This window comes from Passer montanus, unplaced genomic scaffold (assembly GCF_014805655.1).
Source record: "Passer montanus isolate IOZ18808 unplaced genomic scaffold, ASM1480565v1 scaffold74, whole genome shotgun sequence".
Taxonomy (NCBI): Eukaryota; Metazoa; Chordata; class Aves; order Passeriformes; family Passeridae; genus Passer; species Passer montanus.
The window spans coordinates 789690-812784 of record NW_024372592.1 but is presented as its reverse complement, the minus strand read 5'-3'; the positions used below and the strand labels follow the sequence as shown (position 1 = coordinate 812784).

At 42.6% G+C, this 23095-nt stretch overlaps 1 protein-coding gene across 1 annotated transcript in view; it reads right to left on the bottom strand.

Moving 5' to 3' along the window:
- Positions 1 to 6723: 6723 nt before the first annotated feature.
- Positions 6724 to 23095, bottom strand: part of TAF3 (TATA-box binding protein associated factor 3) — a 114192-nt gene continuing 97820 nt past the window's right edge. The window contains exons 5-7 of the mRNA XM_039730867.1: positions 13651 to 13906; positions 9561 to 9667; positions 6724 to 8803 (exon numbers count right to left, since the gene is read on the bottom strand). Of these exons, the coding sequence (XP_039586801.1) occupies positions 8689 to 8803; positions 9561 to 9667; positions 13651 to 13906 (478 nt within the window). The 3' untranslated portion in view covers positions 6724 to 8688. The remainder of the gene's footprint in view (positions 8804 to 9560; positions 9668 to 13650; positions 13907 to 23095) is intronic.

The window sequence follows — 23095 nt, the reverse complement described above, 5'->3', positions numbered from 1 at the left end:
TGGCAATGGGCACTTGTCTTGCACAGAGGGGAAATGTGGTGTGAGACAAGTGAAAGTGAGGGACCCACTGCAAGCAGCAGGACACTTCTGATTGAGAGAAGGATAACCCCAAATTGAAGTAAACAGCTAAATTACTACGTTGTTGGAGAAAATCAGAGTACCTTGGGGGAGGCAATGCCAAGAGCGTGTTCAGCTCTGAAACTATTTTGCAACGTGTGCATCCGAGGCTGGATTCGTATCAGAGGCCTGAGCAATGTGATTTGGCAAGTGTTAACTCCATGACCAGTGCATGCCATCCAGAAGCCAGAAGAAAAACAAAGATGTGATGCAGCACTGCAGCCATTTAAGCATGGCTTTGGTAAACAGAGCGGGTTTAACACTCACCAGAGCCTCGGGCACGGGCTAAGGCACTGGCTCCTCCCTCCACCCACCTGCACACTCAGTGACTTGTACAAAACTTGGCCTAGTCGGAGCTCTGGAAATTAATCTGGTCCCCCCCGTGTCTCTGCACCACCCTCCTTCCCTGACACCAAACCAGCACGCTTGGTTCTGCTCGTAAACACCACCAGACCACCAACCAAGACCAACTGAAAGCGAGGAGCCAGGCGGGTATCCCAAGATCTGTACCCTGTTAAAATCCCAGGGAATGCTTTCCAGCGAGCTGGTAGAGCACGGCTGTGCCAACACGGGCACCTGGGTGTGGGAAGAATGCTGGCAGGGCGATGAACTCATTAAGGTGGAGCTCTGTCACCACCTCCTGCAGGAATCCGAGATGAGTCCATCGCCGCGCCGGATCCTTGTGCAAGTGGGTGTAGGAAGGATCAGTCACTGGAGCTCGGCGCTCTGCGCGCCGCGGCCAACGCCACCAGGAGAAACAGGAGCCCTTTCCATGTAAGCGAACTGATCTGGCTGATATCGAGTGACTCATTAAGGGCTTACAAAACTTAAGTAGACCATAGTGTTGCTCTCTAGTAGTGGGAACTTCTTGGCTTCAGAGGAGGATTTGATACCAGCCCAAAGCTCACCTCCGGCCTTGCCGGCATTAGCAGCAGCGGATCTGCCCCAGGAGGAGCTTGCAGGAAGTTGCAAACTGCTCCTGTTTTTACTCCAAAGAATTAAGTTTTCCAAAGATGCTGGGCAGGAAGGTTTGGCCCTGTGCTTGGCAAATGATGAACACCAAAGCCTGAAATGGAGGTGAAGAGGGGTGAAGGTAGAATCAAGCTGGACAAATACAACTACTCTGTGTTTTGTCAGTAGCTTAAAACATTTCACCCTCTGCTCTCCCCTTCATCCTATTCCCATACAGGCTCTTTGAAAGAATGAACACATTTCATGTCGATTAGATTAATTAGAGACAAATGTACACACAGATAGTGATTGGACATGGCTTTAAACTCAGAGAGGAGAGACTTAGATGAGTTATTAGGAAGAAAATTCTTGATTGTGAGAGTGCTGAGGCCCTGGCACAGGGTGCCCAGAGAAGCTGTGGCTGCCCCTGGAAGTGTTCAAGGTCAGGTTGGACAGGGCTTGGAGCAACCTGGGATAGTGGAAGGCGTCCCCGCCCATGGCAGGGAGGGTGGAATGAGGCGATTTTTAAGGCCCCTTCCAACCCAAACTATTCTATGATTCTTTGATTCTATGAACTTCCAAATAGGTAAATAGTCATCTTAAACAGACCTGAATTGGAATCACTGTGACTTGGGTGCACAGGACAAAACCAGCCCATCCTTATGGACCCCACAGAAGTGTTTTTGTCACCAAAATTTGCAGATGAGAGAAACCATGGACACAGAGAATCAAGCAGAATCTGCGTCTAAAGAAGTTGGTAGGCAGATATTTTTCCCAATTCTAAGGGATACAAATGTTTTGCAAAATAGATCCTTGTGATCTGATTAACATAAGTAAATTAAGTCCTAACAAAAGTTAAGTGTGTGCACAGCAATGGCTGCTTGAGCTTTGCCATGTTTGCTGTGGAATCTCCAGGTAGACTTAAAAATCACCCCAGACAGGATGGGCTTGTGGCACACAAAGTTTACATTCAGTGAATTTGGAAGACATTTCTCCATTGCAAGATTTCCCAAATTCAAGGATTTTCATCTGACTCTTTCACTGGCTCAGCTCAAGTCATTGCAACAGGTCATGGTTATATTCCCTAAAGATCATCTCATGTATTAGACAGCTACAACTCCTTCAGTGGAATCCTCAGCATGAAACTAATGAACATCCTTGCTTTGGGAAAGTTGTTGTTTTTTTGGTCAGCAATCCTGAAAACAAAAAATTGCAGCATTTAGCCAGACAAGACTGTGAGGGCTGGAGGGATGTGGTTCCTCCTGACCTGTGGCACTGCAAATCCACCCTTTCAGAGAGTAGGTGGCACTGAGAGCCAATGGTTGGGTCAGGTTATTAGATATCAAGGCAAAGTCCTGGATTTTGGGCTTGACTGAGCATCTGTCTTTGCAGAAAATATAGAGAACAACAGCATCACTTCATTCACAAGCATCTTAATACAGGCCAGCTCCAAGCACCAACGCAGACATTTCACAGCCCACAAGGCCCAGAGAAGGCAGCTATTGTACAAATTATGAGAGGCGTTCTTGACATCCCCAAAGTAATTTTAAGCAAGAAGCTGCTTCTCAGATAAACTCCACCACATATCCCTGGAAGCAAAGAAGAACTAGTAGGAAAATAAACTCAGCTCCTTTCACAGAAAAGCTCAAAATCAGTTGAGGAAAAGAGTTGGTTTAATGTTGGAAAAGTTATTGGAAGAGGGTCAAGTAAAGCCTGCAAAGCCAAAGGATCTCTGGTTCTGGAGGGTTGTAGATGGTTTCTGGTTCCCAACCTCAATGAAAACACATTTTCAGCTGAGGAGCAGGTTCAAGGGCAGTTTTGTCACCGGGGAAGCTCCCAATGGCTCTGTAGTTTTATCCAGCCCTTGTGAAGGGTGCTATTGTTATTTAAACCATGGGAAGGTCTGGGCTTCACAGAGCAGGAAACGTTATCCTCCTCCTGTGGATGGAAACTGGGACACGCTCTGATCCTGCCTAAACACACCACAGCAGAGCTGAGAACTGTGCCCAGCTTTCTTGGTAGCAAGACCAAGTTTTTCCCTTTGAATCCATGCAGTAGTGACCATTTGGACAAGAAAAACCCACCAGCAAATGCGTATCCCTAAAAAGATAATTCTTACAGCATTTATCAAAAAGTGCTGTAAATGACAACTCAGTTAAAAATAAACTGCACACTATCTCCTGTCCCTATTTCTTAATTAATTTATATAAAAGGAAAAGAATAATTCTATTTTTTTTCCAAATCTAGATGCCAAATTTAAAAAGATCCATTGCAAACAGTGCCCAGTCCCACACCTGGGGAGGGATCACCTTGAAGGAAGAAGGATGAAGGTCACCTGCAGACAGCTAAGCAGCAGTGGCATTGGAGGCCCCATGTGACACCAGGGCTGGTGACATGCCATCACACTTGTCATCAGTCCCACAGCAAGCAAATGACAGGCACAGCGAGATGCTGGCTTAGGGAGGAATTGACAGGAAAGACTTTGGGATTTGTAAACCAAATTCCAGCTCATGATAGGCGATGAAGCCTAAATTTTTGTAAATATCTTCCAAGTCTAGTTCTCTGCCATCCCCTCATTTAGGCATTAAAATAATCAAATTATTTTCTGTTTGGTTTTGTAAAGCTGTTTTGTAGTCATAATGGGAGCATTCATATTGAAAACATAACAGGGAGTTGTGTTCACATGAAATAGTTTTCTCATTGTGTTTTACAAATTGCACGGAAAATCTTCCATCTATCCCAGGTTTACCTCACATTTTGTTTTCTGAAGAAAATTTGCCTTCTTGATCAAAGCTTGAGGCAGCAATCACTGAATAACAGAAAGGTTTGGGTTGGAAGGGATCATCTATTTAAAGATCATCTATTTCCAACCAATATTGCCCCAAACCTCAACCCTGAGCACGTTTGGTGTCACCATTCTGGGATGGAGTCCCCACTTGCTCAAGGCACCCAGCAGCTGCTGAGCTGTGTTGGCTTTGGCAGGGGCCACCTGGCACCTGAGTTAAGGGGCCAGGGCTCTGGAGCAGACAAGGACTAGAAGGAAAATTTAAGAGGTGGCTGCCAAGGGGGAACAGATGGTCTGGAAGCCCTCAGTTCTCCTCTCTCCCTGTGAGGAGTATCACAGGATTTAAAGTCCTGGTGCAAAAGGTGACTCCATAAGCATCTTAGAATCACAGAACCCTATGGTCTATGGTTTAAGGTCCCTTCCAATTTATGGCTTAGGTTGGAAGGGACCTTAAAGTTCATCTCATTCCAACCCCTCTGCCACGTGCAGGGACACCTTCCACTAGACCAGGTTGCTCCAAGCCCTGTCCAACTTTGACATTGAAAATTCCCAGGGATGGGACATCTACCACCCCTCTGGGTAACCTGTTATAGCGTTTCACCACTGTCACAATAAAAAACCTTTCTCTTACTCTAAATGAACCCTCCTTTTGTTTTGTCCTACCACCCTATTAAACAAAAAGTCTGACCCCCTCCTTCACGCACTGCAATCCTGGAAGAGGCTGAAGCAGCACCTTGGAGGGAAAGCACCCTTGGCTCAGCTGCCCCAGCTCACGGTTAATGGTTTCTGCTCACAAGAGCCAGGTACAAGAGCTGTTTGCTGGCTGTAAATCTCCTGTTACAGCCTCCTCTGCCATCCAGCACACATGGATTAATAGCAGCTTTCTACTTTTGAGGTTACAGCTGATCCAAAAGTCCCCAGAAGAAAGGGCGAGTTTCCTAAGCAGCATGAGTGACAAGACGGCGAAGAGGGAGTTTATTCAGAGCATTATCTAATTCATTCCCCAGTGAAGGAAACTCATCTACTTTTGAGACTTAAAACTTCTAAAGAAAACTGCTATGATCTAAAGAGATTGGCCATAAAACTATTTGTATTGAAAACTTAGCCAGCATGCCTTTAGTGAACTTCATTCATTAACATTCTTCCTGGCAAGGTTTCCATATCTCAGCGTTCATTTTATACTTTAATTTGGTTAGTAGGTCTTTGTTTAATCGTCCTATTGAAAGGAGAACAAAGAAGGTTTAGGTGATACAGTGAAGTAATACACTATATTTTATCTCTGTAAAGCCCAGACAAAGTCAGCAGGCTCTGATACCCTCTGATTTGGGGTTTTTTTTTAATTCCCTTTCTCTTCCAGGACATTTGGAATCACAAATCAGTTGCAGAGCATAAAGATCCTCACTGTACTTAGCTGTGGACACCTTCAGAAGAGAAACACCTTGTCAAGCAGAGAAATGATGCTCTGAGCACAACATACAGCCCCAAAGGAAGATTATCTTGGGAAAAGGGCATTCCCATTACTCCAGGGATGGATGCTCTGCTTTTTTTATCTATGTCCTCCAATAAAAATCAGTAGTCAAGATAGTTTCTTCCATTTCTGAGCTTTGTGCTTACTGTCTTGATATCAACTCCATGTTTTTTTCTGGATGCAAAATTCATTAACAAGCTGCAATTTTGCCTAATGACTAACCTGCTTCACAGCCAGCACCCAGCACAGCAACCCACAGGCACAGGCTGCCCTGGATAAAAAGGATGAAAAGGATAAAAAGGATGAAAAACTCTCCAAAGGGAGCTGCTCCCCAGCCCCAACACTGGCCGTGCGAGTGGGCAGCTCCTGGGCTGCTGTAAACTGACACAGCTCCAACTGACTCCAGATAAAAATCTGGCCCCAGAGTAACGGCAGGATTCAACAAGCTTTTCTCACGGAATAGTTTTTGTGCTCTTTTCTTGAGTATTTACGACCCATCCTCACTGTCCTGCTTAAATCCACTACTCACGGTGCATCCATAAAGGGGGAAAATTGTACCTGTCTGCTCTTTATAGTACAGCAGCTTGTCTCCGCACTGAAAACTCTTTAATTCTTTACTTTCTAAACTCTACTCCAGTTCTACTCCAACCACCCACTGATGATTTCCTTGAGGAAGCTGCATTTCAAGGCAGGAAAACCATTCAGAGATTTGGATGCTCTCCCATGACAGGCAGTGAGCAAACCAACCTGCAGCCCACCCACCTCATGGATGATGGTGTCCAAAACACAGGTCATAAAAGGACTCATATCCCAACCCCAAAATCAAGCAGGGCCTCTAGGGAGCAGCCCCAACTGCTCCCTCACTTTCCATACACAAAGTTCATGGAGAAGACACCCAACCTGTGAAGTTACCAGCAGCAAACACAAAGGTCTGGGGAAGGAGCTGGACTTGCTCAGTGCTGGGTGGGGCCAGGGGCTGTAAAGAAGGTCCAAGCCACACGGCTGCTCAGGGATAACAATTTCTGGAATGATTATTCATTTATGCCACTGACTGCTGATCCACAGCAGCATAAGTGAAAGGGAGGCAGGCTCAGCACCAAGCGTGGCTTCAAACTGATGACCCGGAGGTGAAGGGCCCCTTCTCCCGTTACTAATCCCCTCAGCCACACAAGCCTCCTGAAAATGATGCTTTGGTTTTTTATTGCCACAGGGGTCATTTATAAAATCATAAAAGCCAGGTTAAGAAACCAACCCAGCAGCAGCAAGGCCAAGCATGCAGAGGAAGAGCTGAACAGCCATGGAACAGGGCGAGTTCAGCCCTCCCATGGCATCCTGAGTAATTCAGCTGATTAAATGTGAGAAGTTCTGATTCATGGAGAGGAGGAGGAAATGCATAAACAACTTACCAAAAGCTAATTTCTTTATTATTGCAACCAGAAATGACCAAAGACGGCGTATTTTGTATGTCTGCACATTACATGTGGAAAAAACCAAAAACGGCATTGCAACATCCAACAATTCAAAATAAAATAGAATAAAAAATCAAACCCAAGAACTTTCTTGACTGGTAATTAACAGGGACGGAATATAAACGAGATGGCATTGAACAAAGCAGGTAACAGTGCACTTTTAATAAACCAATTTCATCCATATCACCACTGATTTGCAATTTAACAGTTCTATCAGCAAAGCCTCATTTCCCTAACTAGACTGGTACTTTTAAAAACATGACTAATTCACTCTCATTAATATCAATTTGGATGCATTTAAAAAATAACTCTTAATATCTGCACAACAGGCTAAAGGGCCATATTTCTCCAACATCAGACGTTCTCACTGCATTGGTTTAAAATACAAATATCCCCAAATCAACCAATGCAATCTAAAATTGATTAGAAACAAAAGGCATAAACTGTTTTCAAGATTTATTCTTATTTAGCTCTGAGACCCATTGCACTACAATATCTAACACTGACTTTTATTTCAGTTTCTCTGCACCTTCCCCTCACATTTTCAAGGGGGAATGTGTCTGGGATTCAGTTCACTGGTCTCTCCAAGGGGATACACAAAGCAGGATACACCTGCATCTCCTCCACCTAATACAATGCTTTTGGCAAACTCAGTAACCACTTGTTTAAAAAAAAAGGAGAAAAAGGGGAAAAAAAGTCCATTCCAAGTACAGATTAACATGCTGTAGCTGCCACCAGAAGTGCAGAGCCCCCCTGGCCTAAGCTCCCAATTCAGAAGGCATTTAAGCACATGTACAACCAAGTGTGGGAACAGGCTCCTTGAAGGCAATAGGATTACTCACTTCTTAAGAAGTTACCACATGTTTAAGTATCTGAATCAAGGCCTAATTATGGTGCTGGCCACCTCCTCGTGCACGCACAGCTGGGGCAGAGCTCACCAATCCCTCACAGCCATGGGGACAGGCGGTTGTCACACAGGCTTTTAGTAGCTGCTAGGTTTGTATTCTCGGGCAAACGACAACAAAAATCCTCAAGCCCCAAAAAATAATTAAAAAAAAAATTACTTTATAAATATCAGCTATTTACACGTGTGAAAATCTTTTAATGGGAAGTGTTTTTACACACTGATGAAATGTACAAGCAATGAAAAGTTATGTTGACAAAGACTCAAAAAAAAACCAAAAAAAACCAAAAATCAAAGTATAAAATATATTACAGATCCACCGAAAGAAATTCACACGGAAGAAAAAAATTGACACAATAGAAACTTCTTTTTTAAAAAATAGAAGATATATCACAAAAGCTTGAACATGTTTATTTTATGTTAGTACTAAAAATCAAGGAAAAAAGCTTCATATATTCTCATCACAAAAATATTTACCAGCCACTTTTTATTTCCACATTATGATTATCTGGCTCAGCAAGAGTCGAGGCTGAACTGTATCCAGACTACAGAAATCATTCCAGAAGGTTGTCTCAGTTTACAACTTACTGCAATTTACATTTTCTCCTCCTCTCAGCACCTTACTGTGAAGGTTCAAGAGGGATTAATAACAAATTGAGGAAGAATAGGACAGATATCTGTATTTACAACATTCATCCGTGTTGCTGCCGAGCCACAGGAGCGGTCCCAGGAACCACCGAAGCCTTCACGGCGCTCTGTGCAAACTCCCCTTGCCAGGGGGAAGAAACAGCATCAGAATGTACCAAAATCCAACGCCCTGGGCTCGGATGGGCTGTGAAACCCAACAGCCCCTGACCAAGGGCATCTCCTCGGCCCTGATTCAGTGCAGGGACACAAACGGCCCTGGGGACGCGGGCAGGGTGGATCCCTCCTGCAGCCGAGTCGGGGCAGGAGGTGCCGCGGTGACCGCACCATTCCAGTCCCTGCCAAGCCTTCAGTGTGCCCTGTGCTTCCTCTTCTTGTGTTTTTTATCCTTCCTTTTGTTGGCACACTTGGAGCAGAACCACTGCATCTCTTCTGGGGGTGCAGCCGTAAGCCCAACGCAAGGCCTGGGAAGGACAGGAAAATATCACATCATCTCAGTGGAGCAACATTGCTTTTGTTTCTTACTCCAAAAAATGCTACTTTCCAGTGGGAGACTGGATCTGGCCTTCAAATTAATACAGCAATTATCTTAACGAGTATAATGATCAAAACCTAAAAAACAATGACTGAAACCTAAGAACTCTTGCATTGAAACAAAAGTATCAAAAGGATACTCAGATAAAAAGTGTTATTTTAGTAGAAAATATGAGTGCATTTTCAGGTGTAATAGACTAGATTTAAAATAATTTCAAATGCTTCTTTAACACATCTGCAAAAACCCTTATGATTTTATGTAGCTTTAAAAAAAATTGCCTAAAAAGTGATTAATTTCCCCTAACCTTTTTATAAGAGCTGACATTTATATTACTGTTCATACAATGCTTCATAATTTGAACTGTCTATCTGTATACACTGTGCTCATAATCCTGTAGTTCTCACAAAATTACCAGAATCAGCAATATTTCCCAGCAGTTTCAAAAACAACCGTTATCACCAATGCCCATTAATTAAAAAGTAACTCTCCTTCAGAGCTTAAAATCTCTCTTTTCAAATTTCAGAGCAACAGAGATAAAAATATCTTCCAGATTATTAAATTGGACACAGTAAAGCTATTTAAATATTCCCAACGTCATGAACTATTAGAAAAAAAAAAGGTTTTTTTAATAATATAGCCCAAATCTGCCAGGCACTGGCAGAGCAGGATGGATGAGAGGAACTTACCAGTGATACCAATCATCGCAGTCATCACAACCTATCATTGGACTGCCATCATCTGGCTTGTTACAGCCAGGACAGATCCAGATCTGGTTACCCCACTCGTCTCGGATCTGGTGCAAAGAAAAGCAAAGTTAGCTGGTTTTCAGGGCTAAGCAGGCAGGAAAATTGACATTAAAAAAAAAAACCCCAAACAACAACAAAAAAAGGCTTCTTGCTTATCTGGCTAAGCCATTCAGCAGCCCCTGTTGTTATGTGTGAATTCTCTGATCATGAGAGCTCAGTGTTACGTCTTAATTGATTTTCCTACACTGCTCATGACGACAAAATCATGTATTTTCCTGCATTGTCCTGTAAACCAGTAAAGCCAGTTACACCACCCAACCTAAGCACAGGCATTCACACACAGAGCCAGGGCTTAAGGACACAATTCCCTCTCTGTCTATACTTTTAAAATTCGACCCTGTTAATGGCAAGCAGGAGCCACGGCAGCCTCCTGCGTAAGATAACAGTTCTTATGTGCATGTAAAATATACAGCGCCGTGTGTATATATTGCTGCATTACTTATTAGCCAAAGTCTTCAACTCCAACGAGCTGATAAGATCAGGATATAAAAAAAGTTGTTACTGAGTAACTTTCCATTCCCCTTATGACATTTATGTCGCAGTACAATTTACTAAAGGGTAAATGAAACAAGAAAGGCAGATCATTTACAGTACTGGGCAGCTGCTCACCGGGTTCATCATATGCATTTTTTTAATGTTTATATCCTGCTTGACCCATTGTTTGTATTTTTAGATTTCCAGTGGTTCTTGAACAGCTCTTTGCTAAAAACATACACGCAAAATGTCACAGAATCCACCTAAAGGAGTGCAATTAACGACACAAAGTACAAAATGTCTGGGGCATTACCCTGACTCCATCACTCCTTTATGAAGATTTGCACATTATCGCTGAATCTCAGAAGCAGAAACTGTTTTGTTCTCAGCTTTTGTGCATTTACACATATCTCAGGCAATAACTTTTTGCTATCTGTACAGCTTACAAACACAATATTAAAAAGTAGCAGATGAAAAGACCCAAATGTTCTTAGTTAAAAAAAAAAAGCCACTACACGGTGGTCTGTACATCTTACACTACTTTCTGAAAAAATCAATAGGAATGTACCAGAGCTGCAACCAACACATCACTCTTCCCTGATTCTTCTTAAAGCCCTGAATGTTTTGTGGTTTAAAACTCAAAAATACAAGTTCCAGGAATACTAACCAGGGAACAATCCCCTTCCCAACAGAGATATGGAGTAGGCACCATCATAAAATTAACTCAATTTCCAAGCTGATTGATTGCAATAATCATTCCTATCTACCATCTAATCTCACATCTGCAAAGTCATTTTAAGTTGCTGGAGAAGCATCTGCTCCCCATGTGAAGTGTCTGGGCTCAGAGTGAAGAGCTCCAGAGGCATTTTGGTTGGATAACCCTTCTGGAAAGAGAGGGGATGCTGTGCCACAGTGCTGCAGAGAAGGGATGCTGTGGGATGTTGGGCTGAGGGCTAGAAAACCTGCCTGAACACCTGACTGCACCCCCATCATCCCCTCATTTCTGGTGCTGCCTGTTTTGGGCGCTGGCCCTGCCAGGTGTAGGCTGGCATGCCAGATGTTGCCCCATCAGAAAACAGACACCCTAACTTTTCAAAACTTAGTTTTTCAGGTATTTCCTTCCCCTGCTGAATGCTTGCCTCAGGCTCTCAGGAACTGGAGAGGGGCAGGGTGGTCTATAATCACAGAGACCTCTGCCTGTTTGTTAAACAAGAACTTGGGCTGCTGAATAAGGACATTAAAAATATTGCATAACTTCTCATTCCTTAATGAGCCAAGGGTCATGCAAGGAGGCACAGAGTGGGATTGCTGATTGCTGTGTTAGTACAAACCACTGAGAGCTAATGAGCAGAGCACATGGACTGAGATGCTATCCAACAGGGAGATGTGTATCCTTTCTTTTTTGAACTATAAAATCACTCTCCTCTCCTCCCCTGCAAAAGGGAGTTGGGCACCTCTGTCACACTGGCTCCACTCTTATCTCTAGAACAGTTTTCCCATGTGATCTGAGGAAATGATTTTGTCTCCTGGATTTCCTTCATACGAGAGGGTAATAGTTATTAATCATATTCTTCTTCCCCAACCTCTCTCTGAGCATTCTGACTTATAAATCTGCCACATCAGGTGTCTCCCTGCATGTTCACATAGTTGGGTCCTAATGTAGTAAAGCCTTAGTTTCAACTATAATGTTCTAAAACATCACTTTTCACAAGGGCCTGGAGTGATGGGATAAGAGGGAATGGTCTTAAGTTGAAGGGAAGTAGGTTTAGATTGTGTACTAGGAAAAAAAATTACAATAAAGGTGGTGAGGCACTGTATGGGTTGTCCAGAGAGGTGGTGGACTTCCTGTCCCTGGAACTGTTCCAAGGCCAGGTTGCATGGGGCTCTGAATAACCTGGTCAAGTGGAACGTGTCCCTGCCTGTGGCAGAGGGGCTGGGGTCGAGTGGAAGGTGTCCCTGCCTGTGGCAGAGGGGCTCGATCAAGATGGTCTTTAAGGTTCCTTCCAACCCAAACTATTCTGTGATGATCTGTGGTTCTGAGAAAAGCAAAAATGAGCTGGAGTCCCCATATCCTCTGAATTCTCCATAAAGGTGCTAAATGTGTTACCACTGGAAGTATCTAGGCAAAGTGCTAGGTTTTTCTTTTTAAAACAAACAGAATCTCTAAATTATTTATTTTCATAGTTACAGAAGAACATGGGACGTAGTAGAGCATTTAGGAAATGTTTCTCCCTTAAAGTGAATTTTGAAACCTTTGGGCACTACTGTAATAATAACAATGACAATAATACTAGTGACTGTCATAACAAGAGTGACTGTGGGCTTACACCTGTGGCACCAAAGGTGAGGCTGTGTCCTGCACCTAAGGATATGCAGAGCCTGTGTGACGTTGTCCAGTGCTGTAACTAACTCAGGAGTGAAATGTAGCAGCTGTTTAAATAGAGACCAGTAACGTGATACAGCAGTTTAAGTCCATCAGGGAAGCACCTTTCCACTAGAAATGCAGGGTGGATTTATATTAGAAATCTATACTAAAACAAGAATCACAAAAATAAAAAAAAAATCATGCGTATGTTGCAATTCAAGCACGGCAAACTCTGTAATAAAAGTAAGCTTTAGGTGTTTTAAATGGTGAGATTTTTAAACTGCAGCTAAGCAAGGTGTCACAAATCAAGCTGGAATTCAGCCAGGACAGGGAGGATAACAACACTGCTACCCTTGTGTTGCTTTTCAAGCATCAGGAATGCTCAGGACTTCATTTCACACAGCATTTAAAGCAGAAATTCTCAGCAGCACAGCAAGTCTTGTCCTACCCAGACATTTATTCACATTCTTTTAGGGAATGCAGTTCCTACACCATGTTACTCAAGAGATTTTTCTAAAAGAATGAAGAATGCTGCCAGACACAGGCCAAGTTCAGAGCACATGTCAAACACACAAATGAAGGGTAGACTAATGAACAATCTACAGACTTCTGAGATGCACAAACATCTGCAATTTCTGTATGTTGAGGAAACCAGGAAAGAGATTAGTGGACTCTACACATTTCAAATGAGGGCTAAGTCAAGTTCTTGATGTTGTATGAGGGCTTTGTACTTTACCTGACTGACAGCAAAATCTATGGTGAGTCTGACATTTGAGGTTTCAATTCAGCACTTTTGAAAGCACCTATAAAAAACCTCCACCTCCAAAAAAAAGTGCTCTAGCTCAGTTTGCAGAAAATATTATATGAGATATAGTTGGACTTGTTAGAAGGAACTTAAATTTGGAACTGGGAACCAGTAAAAAATTCAGTCCAAGTTGTAGTGTTTCAATTAAGTTATTAACCCCTCAAAACATGTGTGTGGAAACAAGGCTGGATAAACAGCAGTTTAACAGAGAGCAACATCAGCAATTCAGGAACCATCAGTTTGAGATGATGAGCCACCCAGGAGGTCACCAATTCCAGGGAGGAATGCCCCTGGCCCTGGGACAGAGCTTGGCATGCGTCACCTACCACGTAAGTACTGACGGTCTCGGTCACCACGCTCCGAACGGGGGCTTTGGAGCCTCCAGCTGCTGACACGGCTGGGGAGGGTGGTGGGATGAGGACTGGTGAGATGGTGGCCTGTGGAGGAGGAGGAGCTGGAGCTGGAGGAGGGGTGACGTGAACGGGAGCTGGCACCGGTGACGGCACAGGCGGAGGTGTTTTGGGCCGCGCCGCGGGAGTGGAAGGCTTGGCCTCTGGAGCTGACACCACTTTGCTGATGACTCTGTAGGAGCAACATTGAGGACTGTTAGAGCTGATGGGAGAGAAGGCAATGATCCATTACCCATGAGAGAGAAAGAAAATAGAAAGTATTTTCTAGAGCGGCTAATTCACGTCACCCTGGAGTCACCAAAGAGGCTGTTTCAACCCCACACAAGGACTGCTGTCATTGCTGCACCCATCCATTTACAGGATAAAGCACAGAGCCATTACAAAGTGAATGCCAGGACACCCCCAGCCAGTCTGTACCTCACTGTCGTATAAATATTCTCTGTGGCTTTACTAAACCTTGTTTCGTTAAGTTTTATTGCATTCGCTCAATTTGTGGGAAATATTAGAAAGGAAAGTTAATCAGCTGTGAACAGCACTGATTTTAATCTTCAAACTGAGAGACCATATCATCCTGTTAAGATCCTGCATTAGGGGGTTCTGCAAATATTTGCTAGTTTGGTATTTCTTTCCCCAAATGTTTATGAAATCAGCAGTGGATCTAGTCAGGACAAATAAATGACGCACACTATACACTCAGTAGTTAAAATATTGCTACTTACTCGAGTAGCTGAAGTAGACAGGATGTAGCTCTAGTAAATACACTGTATAGAACCATTTTGCCCAGGAAGGGGGATACATAGAGGACCCAGCCTTTATTAATGACTGTTGATACACAGTGTTATTGATGTGCATGCAATTTCACAGACAAGCCAGAAAAAGCCCTTACTACAAGGCTCTAGGTTAGAAATATAAAGAGAAGGAAAAGGATGTTAAAAAAACAGAACAAAAACAACCCAAAAAAACCCCAAAACCTCAAACAAAACACAGGATAGATTGATTTGTTTTACCACATTTTGGTAAATCGTTTAACTAATTTATTTATATTTGAATGGTAACCGTGGGAGTGTGATTGATTTGTGACAGGACTGTAAGAAGAGGGTGATTTAAAGAAAGGTTAGACATTCCAGGGACAAGGATCATTTAAGAAAGTAAAAAAATTGAGACATCAGTAGAGAAACCATGACAAAAATCAAATTGCAACGACTCCTGAGAATCAGGAATGTCTGCCTCCACTGTCAATGGGAATTCTAAGTTCAACTTTAGAGCTTGTTGCAACTCCAAAGGCAGTATCACTACAACTGGAGACATTGTCTGAATTTCAAGTCAATAAAATTCCAAGCCATCATTTGAGAAAGGCTTGGAATAACACAGCACGTAATGCCTGGCTGAGATAATGGTGATTTTTCTCACAAGATATGCCACTTGTACTACAAAATCAGAACTATGGTGAGTTATAGTAAAAACATACTTGCTAAAAGGAAACAAGAGCAATGAGTTTGGTAGTCCTGCCTAACCCCCAGCTGCAGCATCACACCTTCTATGAGTGAACAGGAGAAGAAAATCAAAGAATGAAATCTAAAGGGTGATAGATGATTCTTCCATCAGCAAGACTGAAGACATTCACATTACCTATGCCCCAGTGATTGCTTCAGGTACCTAATGTGGGGCTCAGGCTCTGTATATGTGTCAGTAAGGTGCTAGACTGTGAGTCAAAGTACAGGAGTCTTAATTTATGTTGCTGTGACTTGCAGAAGGAAGGAAGTTCTACTATCAGGCCATCCTGGGAGCAACCTACGCATCAAAACCAGCCTCCTTCTCCTGTTAGTGGGGAACATCCAAAACCCCACTGTTATCTCTCCCCAAGGAAGTTTTCTCTTTGGCTCATGATGTGTTTCTGGTTCAGTGAAAGTCTCCTGGGGCTCCTGCCAGACTTGCCATACCCAACTCAGATTTCTCAGTTTCTTCTGTGTCTTCCCCATTCCACAGACAGCCCTGGCTCCCAATGCTGAATGTCTAAGACCTTGGTTGGTGCCAATGGTCCCATGGTTTGCAAAGTTATCCTCACGACTGGAGAGCCATCTCTCAATAAACAAACTCTTAGCTCTAATAAAAGCGAAGATAGGGACTGACAGCAAAATATTGGCACAGCAGGAGTCATTTGGATGGTTTCAAACATCATTGCCCCTTCTCTCCATGCCTCCTTCTCTTACCTCCTGCAAGTAAACAAAGTCTTGCTAAGAGTTTTTCAGGGAGTCAACCCTCCCCAAGACTAGACTAGGAGATGTATTAGCTAATAGGGCTTTAAACACAACTTTGCACACAGTGTAAACAGTTTGAAAGAAGTATTAGCTAATACAATTTGAATAAGAGTGACCATGCCCAGCTAACACATCAAATTAGATTACAGAGTTTCTTGGTCTAAAGCCAGGTTCTCCTCCTGCACAGGGTCTTCGAAGCCACTCTGCTAATAACTGCAGGAGCAGCAAGGAACAACACCACATGTGAAATCTTCCAAAACTACAAATATTCATTAGCGAGCGACACGCGCTCATTGATTGGCTGGCATGCCTCAAGTGTGCAATTAGGACATGTTCAGTATATAGGGCAGCTTGTTTATCTTGATTTTAGAGCTCAGTTATCAAAACAGGAGATCGGCATTTCGGAGCACGCTTGGGCCTACCACTCCCTTGGGCTAATGGAGTTCAGAGACTTTAGACTCCAGAGTGGAGAAATGAATGGTTTTGTGCTGCACCATTAGAGGTGATGGAGTAATCCCAGCGAGGGTGGTTTAGCCTGTCTTGAAGAAGGGGCTGCACACACAGAATATGGAGGTGGGAGAAATCAAAGGGAAACAGCAGTCCCACGACTAATAATTACTGTTACTTCAGACTTGGAGAGAAACCTGATATCAAAACACTATGTAAATGATGGCAAGATTTATGAGCTCTGTTTTATAGACAGGAAAATTGAGGCACAGAGCTCACTGCAGGTAGGCGGCTCTCACTGCAGCAGAGCCTCAATCCTCCTGGAACCTGAGTCCTGCTGGGATTTAAATTCTTCCTTGGGACATCACCATACACATATTGTTACCTTCTTTCCCAAATGTGTTTTCATGTGTCTGAAATCATCACTTAGTCTGCAAGTACAATACTACGTAAAACAAACTTTCACTTCCTTCTCCACACCAATCCAAGAACTCTAAAACTGAGGCTGAATGAGTATTTTGTGCAGAAATCAAACACAAATGAACATCAACCACCACCATCACAATCAGAGTGAGACAAGAACTGCAATCCTCTGCAGGCTGCTTGCCTAGCAATGTACCACAAACAGATTCTACACTGAAAGATAAAAGGTCAATTAAAAGTTGTTTTTGAATCAGAACAGTTCCTTCAGATTAAAGGAGGTGTGAGAAAACCTTGGGAATAGATGTGGTAATAACAGCTTCTACAAATCATGACTACAGGTTACCCCTCCCTTTGAAAAAAACCCCAGAATTAATGTAAACACTGTGTATTTGACACTGGTTGTGTCCAACCTAAATTCACTTTAGATTTCTTTTTAAATGCCAGCAGGAGCTGTCCTGCTAACAGAACCTCAGTGTATTTAGTATGCACTGATTTGTCACAGAGTGCCTGGCAGTAACCAAGAAAAAATATCTAAATGTAATAAAAAAGGGAAATACCTAAGGGATGTGAAATTTCAAGTGGAAGGACAGAACGACAGAGAATTCCTCAAATACCATGATTACCAATTATTTTTCCATATTGTTTTTTTATAACCCCTTTTCTGAAAGAGCAGAGCATAAAGCTTCCTGACAACAGCATTTTTAAGTTATTTTTCCTTCTCACAATCTGTTCCAGTGCAAACAGCATTTCAGCCCAATATGAGAACTTAATGAGATCTTCCGTTGCCATTTCTGCTCAACTACACCAAGGCTGTGCTGGGGCCAAGACAATGGTGTGTAATATCTGAATCTCAGCTGAGGAGACAGATGTCATGGAATCAAAGGATGGATTGGCTTGGAAGGGACCTAAAAGATCTTCCAGCCCCAACCCCTCTGCCATGGGCAGGGACATCTTCCTCTAGACCACGTTTTTCAGAGCCACATCCAACCTGATCCAACGCTTTCAGGGATAGGGAGTCTACCACCTCCCTGGGCAACCTGTGCCAGTGTCTCACCACCCTGACAGTAAAGATTCAATGCTCATCTCCTGGTTTAAAACTGTGTCCAACACTGCTCCAAGGGGAAAGACGACAAGAAAACTTCAGTGCAGTTTTTCTGTTTGTCAGGAAGGTAGAGTGAAGAAAAACCCTTTTTAATCATCACTCCAGGGCAATCACTGTTCACAGTTATAGTTCCAGACCCAAACAGGATGAACACCAAGTGTCAGCTTGCAGGCAAAGGGCAAATTCTACCAAGATTTGAAGTGTTGCAACAGGTCAGTTGGGTTTCTAATCAGCTGTAAGTGGCAGGAGCTTTAACTTGCTACATCTGGAGCAAAATGAAGCTCCAAGGTGTGAAATGGTTTCCAATCTTTGGAAGTAATTTATTTGATTTCATTCTGATCCTCACGGCTGAAAGCCCCATTGACTGCTTCACCTAAACACAGGGGAAAGACGTGCACCAAAAGGAAATGGCTTTTGAAAAACAGGATATGGGCCACAGGGCAGAATGATTGCTATGGGCAATGAACTCCAAAAAAATGGTGTATCAGTACTTCCAAAGGTCTAGTGAAAAAATCACAGTAATCTTTGTTTCTCAGAGGCAGAGATCCTAAGAAGCTCTGCCTCTGAGAAAAAAAGTAACTTTGAAAATGTTACTTTTCTCTGCCCAGAGGAAAAAAGTAACATTTGAAAAGTCCTAATTCTTTCCCAAACCCATGATCCATTTTTAAGCAAGGAGAAGGAGCTAAATGGGTCTCTGTGTCTAGGAAAATGACACAATCAACTGGACTGACATAACTGAAACTGGTGCAATTCACTTGGATTATCAATCATCATATAATCTTTTAGCATTGATATCCCCTTATTGATATAAATTCCTTGATGCTAGAAAGCAATTTAACTATTTTGTTTCTGAAAAACCTCACACCTGGAACAGAGATTGTTGCACCAGAAAAAACATAAACACCTATGGGTAAAAGTGTCAAAAACACCTAAGGAAATCAGGAAATTTCCATATGGTTTATATTCTTCAAAGATAAGAGGTGATTCTGAAAATTTTATTCCAGCCCTGGAGGAGAATCAGTGTGATTTAAGCTCTGTAATGTAGGCTAATTCCCATATTACTTTTAGAAAGGGAAATTTATTTGCTGTTTCATGCCCTGCTGAATATTTTATTTTGTGCCAACAAGTCATATTGGCAAACAGAAGCTCCACAAGCACATGCTGTGACCAACTAGAGCCAGAATGTACCAAACCTCTAAGCAATTTTTCAAGTGAAAAGACTTCAGCACTTTAACATCACCTGCCATGTGCTTCTTCTATATCAAGGAAAATGAACTTTGAGCACTTATTCCAAGATATCATCCACTTTTTTAGGTGCCTGCCTGTCCCAGGCAAAGTGTGTTGACCTTCAGTGGTGCACAGGGAGACCAACAGCTCATTCTCCATTTCAACAGAGCTGGGGAAGGATTTGGAGCACCAGGAACCGCTGAGGGAGCTGGGGGGCTCAGCCTGGTGAAAAGGAGGCTCAGGGGGGAATTTATCACTTTCCAAAACCTCCTGACAGGAGGTACAGCCAGGTGGGGGGTGGTCTTTTCTGCCAAGTAACAACTGAAAGGACAAGAGGAGATGGCCTCTAGCTGAGCCTGAGGAGGTTCAGACTGGATATTAGGGAAAATGATTTCATGAAAAGGGTTGTGAAGCACTGGAACATGGCAGTGGGGGAGTCACCCATCCCTGGAGGGATTTAAAAGACATGTAGATGTCGCACTTGTGCTCAGTTCAGTGATGGATTTTGCAATGCTGGGTTAATGGTTGGACTTGATGATCTAAGATGTCTTTTACAACGTAAATTATTCTATGATTCTACAATTCTAACATTATGGCAAAGTCCCACAAACATCTGGACATTCAGTCCAGCTGACATTTCCAGCTAACTCCTTAGCTTTATGGACACATGGACTGTTGAAATTGAATTACAGGTTTTATACTGTTTATTTTCCCATTACTTTAAGCGAAACAGAGTTCTGCCCTTGGCCTTCAGCCTCTGTATCTGTTACACCCAGAGTATTTCTCCCAACAACCACAAGCACCTTTCAGTTGATGACTCCTAAATCTCCCTCCCATTTTCTCACCATTCTGACTTACACCTCTGGATGGTTCATTGCCAGTCTGACAAAACAAAACTGAGCTGGTAGCGTGGCGTCTTGGTATCTTTCATCTTATTTTTCCCCTTATCATCAATAACAAACATCTTCAATGTTAAAACCACCTGGCACCAACCCCTTCTGCTGAGTTCTCAAGAGCAAAACCAGAACCTGGTAAAACATGTTTATGTCAATGAGCTCTTTGCAAACTTTCTCTTCTGTGTTCCCAGCAAACTCCTTTTATTGTCATTTGTTTTGGGAAATGTTATGGGATGCAAGATCTAAGAGTTTGCCCATAAACCAGGGCTACATCTACCCTTTTTGGTGGGAACTGGTATAGAACATGAATTGTATTATCTACCAGAAAGCTGTACCAGTATGGGTTTAGAAAATCTCTAAAGCTGTAATTTTCAGCTTGTTACCAAGCTTGTTTTTGAAAGAAACAAGTAAGACAGATGGTCCTGGACTTGGAGATTCTGTACAGCAAAAGATCAATTGCTAACAGGACAATTTCACTAAATTCAGGTAGGACCATCTGTGCTTTTGTGGCTATTTATGGTCTTCTTGTCCACATCCAGCTCCCAGGAACCATCCCACAAATCCTTGGGTCTATGGAGTTTCTTCACTTTTGTTTAAAAACTTCAGTAAAAGAGTGAATAAAAAGAAGCACCTCTGTCAAAGTCAAGAACAAATCGGTACCTCTCTCTTGCAATCATCCTCTATAGAAAGTTTATTTTTGAAACAAATACCCATCTGCCTTTTTAATCTTTCACAGATATTTGATCAGTTTCTGTTGTGCTTCATAAGGGCAGCTGCTCATGGCCATTTACACAAGCAATTCCCTCATGTGTCTAAACCTGCCTGAAGTATTTTTTTTAATTGTGGTATACAGTATACAAGTTGTTGTTTTTTTTGTTCTTGAGCAATAAGCAGCAAAATCAAAGAATCTCGCAGCAAGTTGTTTTGTTTTTTAATGACTCAAGCCTTTTTATGGATTCACTTCTGGAGTCATCACCCAATGTGGCCAGCAGCAAAATGAAAATAATTTGCCACAGACTACTGCCTACCATAAACAGGATGAATAATTAGTTGGGGTGGCTTCAGTAATTAAATAAAATAGAAGGAAGAAAAAAAACCTAAGGACTACATCTGAAGCTGTAAATTTAATTCATGCTCAAGGAAGAAAAAGCTGTGCTAAATCACCTCTAGAAATATAAACAAAAATGATAATTTACTTGGTTTGGTAAAAGGGATACAGTATTCTTCACTTTATTTTTCTTTTTTTTAATGTAAAAGCTGCAATCCTGCAGCAGGGGAGAGGCTGGGGAACCTCCACCAAAGTGAAAGAGGCTTTTGGATGGGTACAGGACCACACATGGGGATTTTACAGCAGGATTTGGGCCAATATGTTACACTAAAAAAGAGCAATTGGGAAAGGGATATGAATCATAGCTGAGACAGTATCTTCATTAAAATACATTCAGCATTTCAAAAGGCACCAAAAATCAGTCCTCCAGCTCTTATAATTTAAAAGACCACAGAACAGAGAAATGTGGGTATGTCAGTAAATACACTCACAAAGATTGATGAAAGCTGTAAAGATCACTGGAATTCCTTCAGCACACCTTGGAGAGGAGCAAGATCATTTTTCATTACTCTGCCTCCTCACTTAGGTGGTCTATTGATCATATCAAAAATGATTTCACCATTACATGCTCTTTTACAGCACAAGTTGGATTGACACCCAGAGCAGCAGTTCTGTCAACGCACAGTTAACAAGGCCTTTCCCTGCTAAAATAATTGGGATGCCCATTAGCACAGCAATAAACACAGACTTTTACTGCTTGTGCTCTATTGTTTAATTGTCCCAAACAGTGGTTAGCCCTTCTCCATTTTTCTTCCTGAAGTATCACTTCTTTTTCCCCCCCTCCTCTTTAATTCCTCAATGAATTCTCCTCTGGAGCTCTCCCCTGAATAAGCAGCAGGGTAACCAACACCACCCACAGCTGTGTCCCACAATGGCCCCACGCTGCTGCCACTCCGTCTGTCCAAGGCTTTGGTCACGGTGCCTTAACTGCTCCAAACACTGCCCTTATTCATCAAAACGTGCACAGGGAGGGGCTTCCAGCAGGATTCCTTTACCTGTTTCCCCACCACAAAACAGTGCAATAAATGGAATGGGTCATGAGCTACTTGGCTGGTAATGCAAACCTAAGGCTTGACAAGTCAATAAAAAGCCAATCCTTCCCTCCCCAGCCACACGTAGGGAGCCAAGGCTGGAGGCAAACAATTTGGATATGCCTGTACAGGGAGCTTAATGAACCCCATTATTCAGCTTTTGTGGGCAAACACTATGAAGACAATAATGTAAATTATCAAAGTCTGACTAGCGCACCACTAAATAGCACCCAAAGTTCAAAAGTTTCTTCACACCCTCTGATTTATCTGTATGAGAACAACCCCATTAAAAACTGAAGCTCCTGAATATATACCAAAGATGATTCTGTAACAATCAGGTGCATTCTTGGAAACTGCACAGGGCAGGATTATTATAGTTTAACTCAAACTAGCAGCGAAGTCTTGGATATCCAGCTTTTTTTCCACAACTCACATGGAGCTTGAACAGTTTTAAAAGAACAAATATTCATGTTACAGCAGCAACTCAGATCCCCAGTGAGTTTTGGGGAGCACCAACACAGTCCTTGCCTAATTTCTTTCTTCAGCCAGGTCAATAAGAAGCATATTGATGTATTTGTTAAAACCTTCTTCTTCTTCTTCCCTTTCTTGGTGCCATGACCTTTTAAAGTCTGATTGTGTATGTGTGTGTGCAGTTTTCTCAAGAAAATTCAATCTCTGGAGAGTTTGCAACTCAACTCTTTAGTAAATTAAGCTTGCTGTAGATAGAAGATCCCTCAATAAGGCATCTCTTTTCTGGTGGGCATACACTTGGTGGCACTTTGCATGCTACAGGTGAGATTGTATAGCTCTGTGGGATTTCAAAAAGTATGAGTGAAGAACTGATTTACTGCAACTTTGTGTTGCACTTA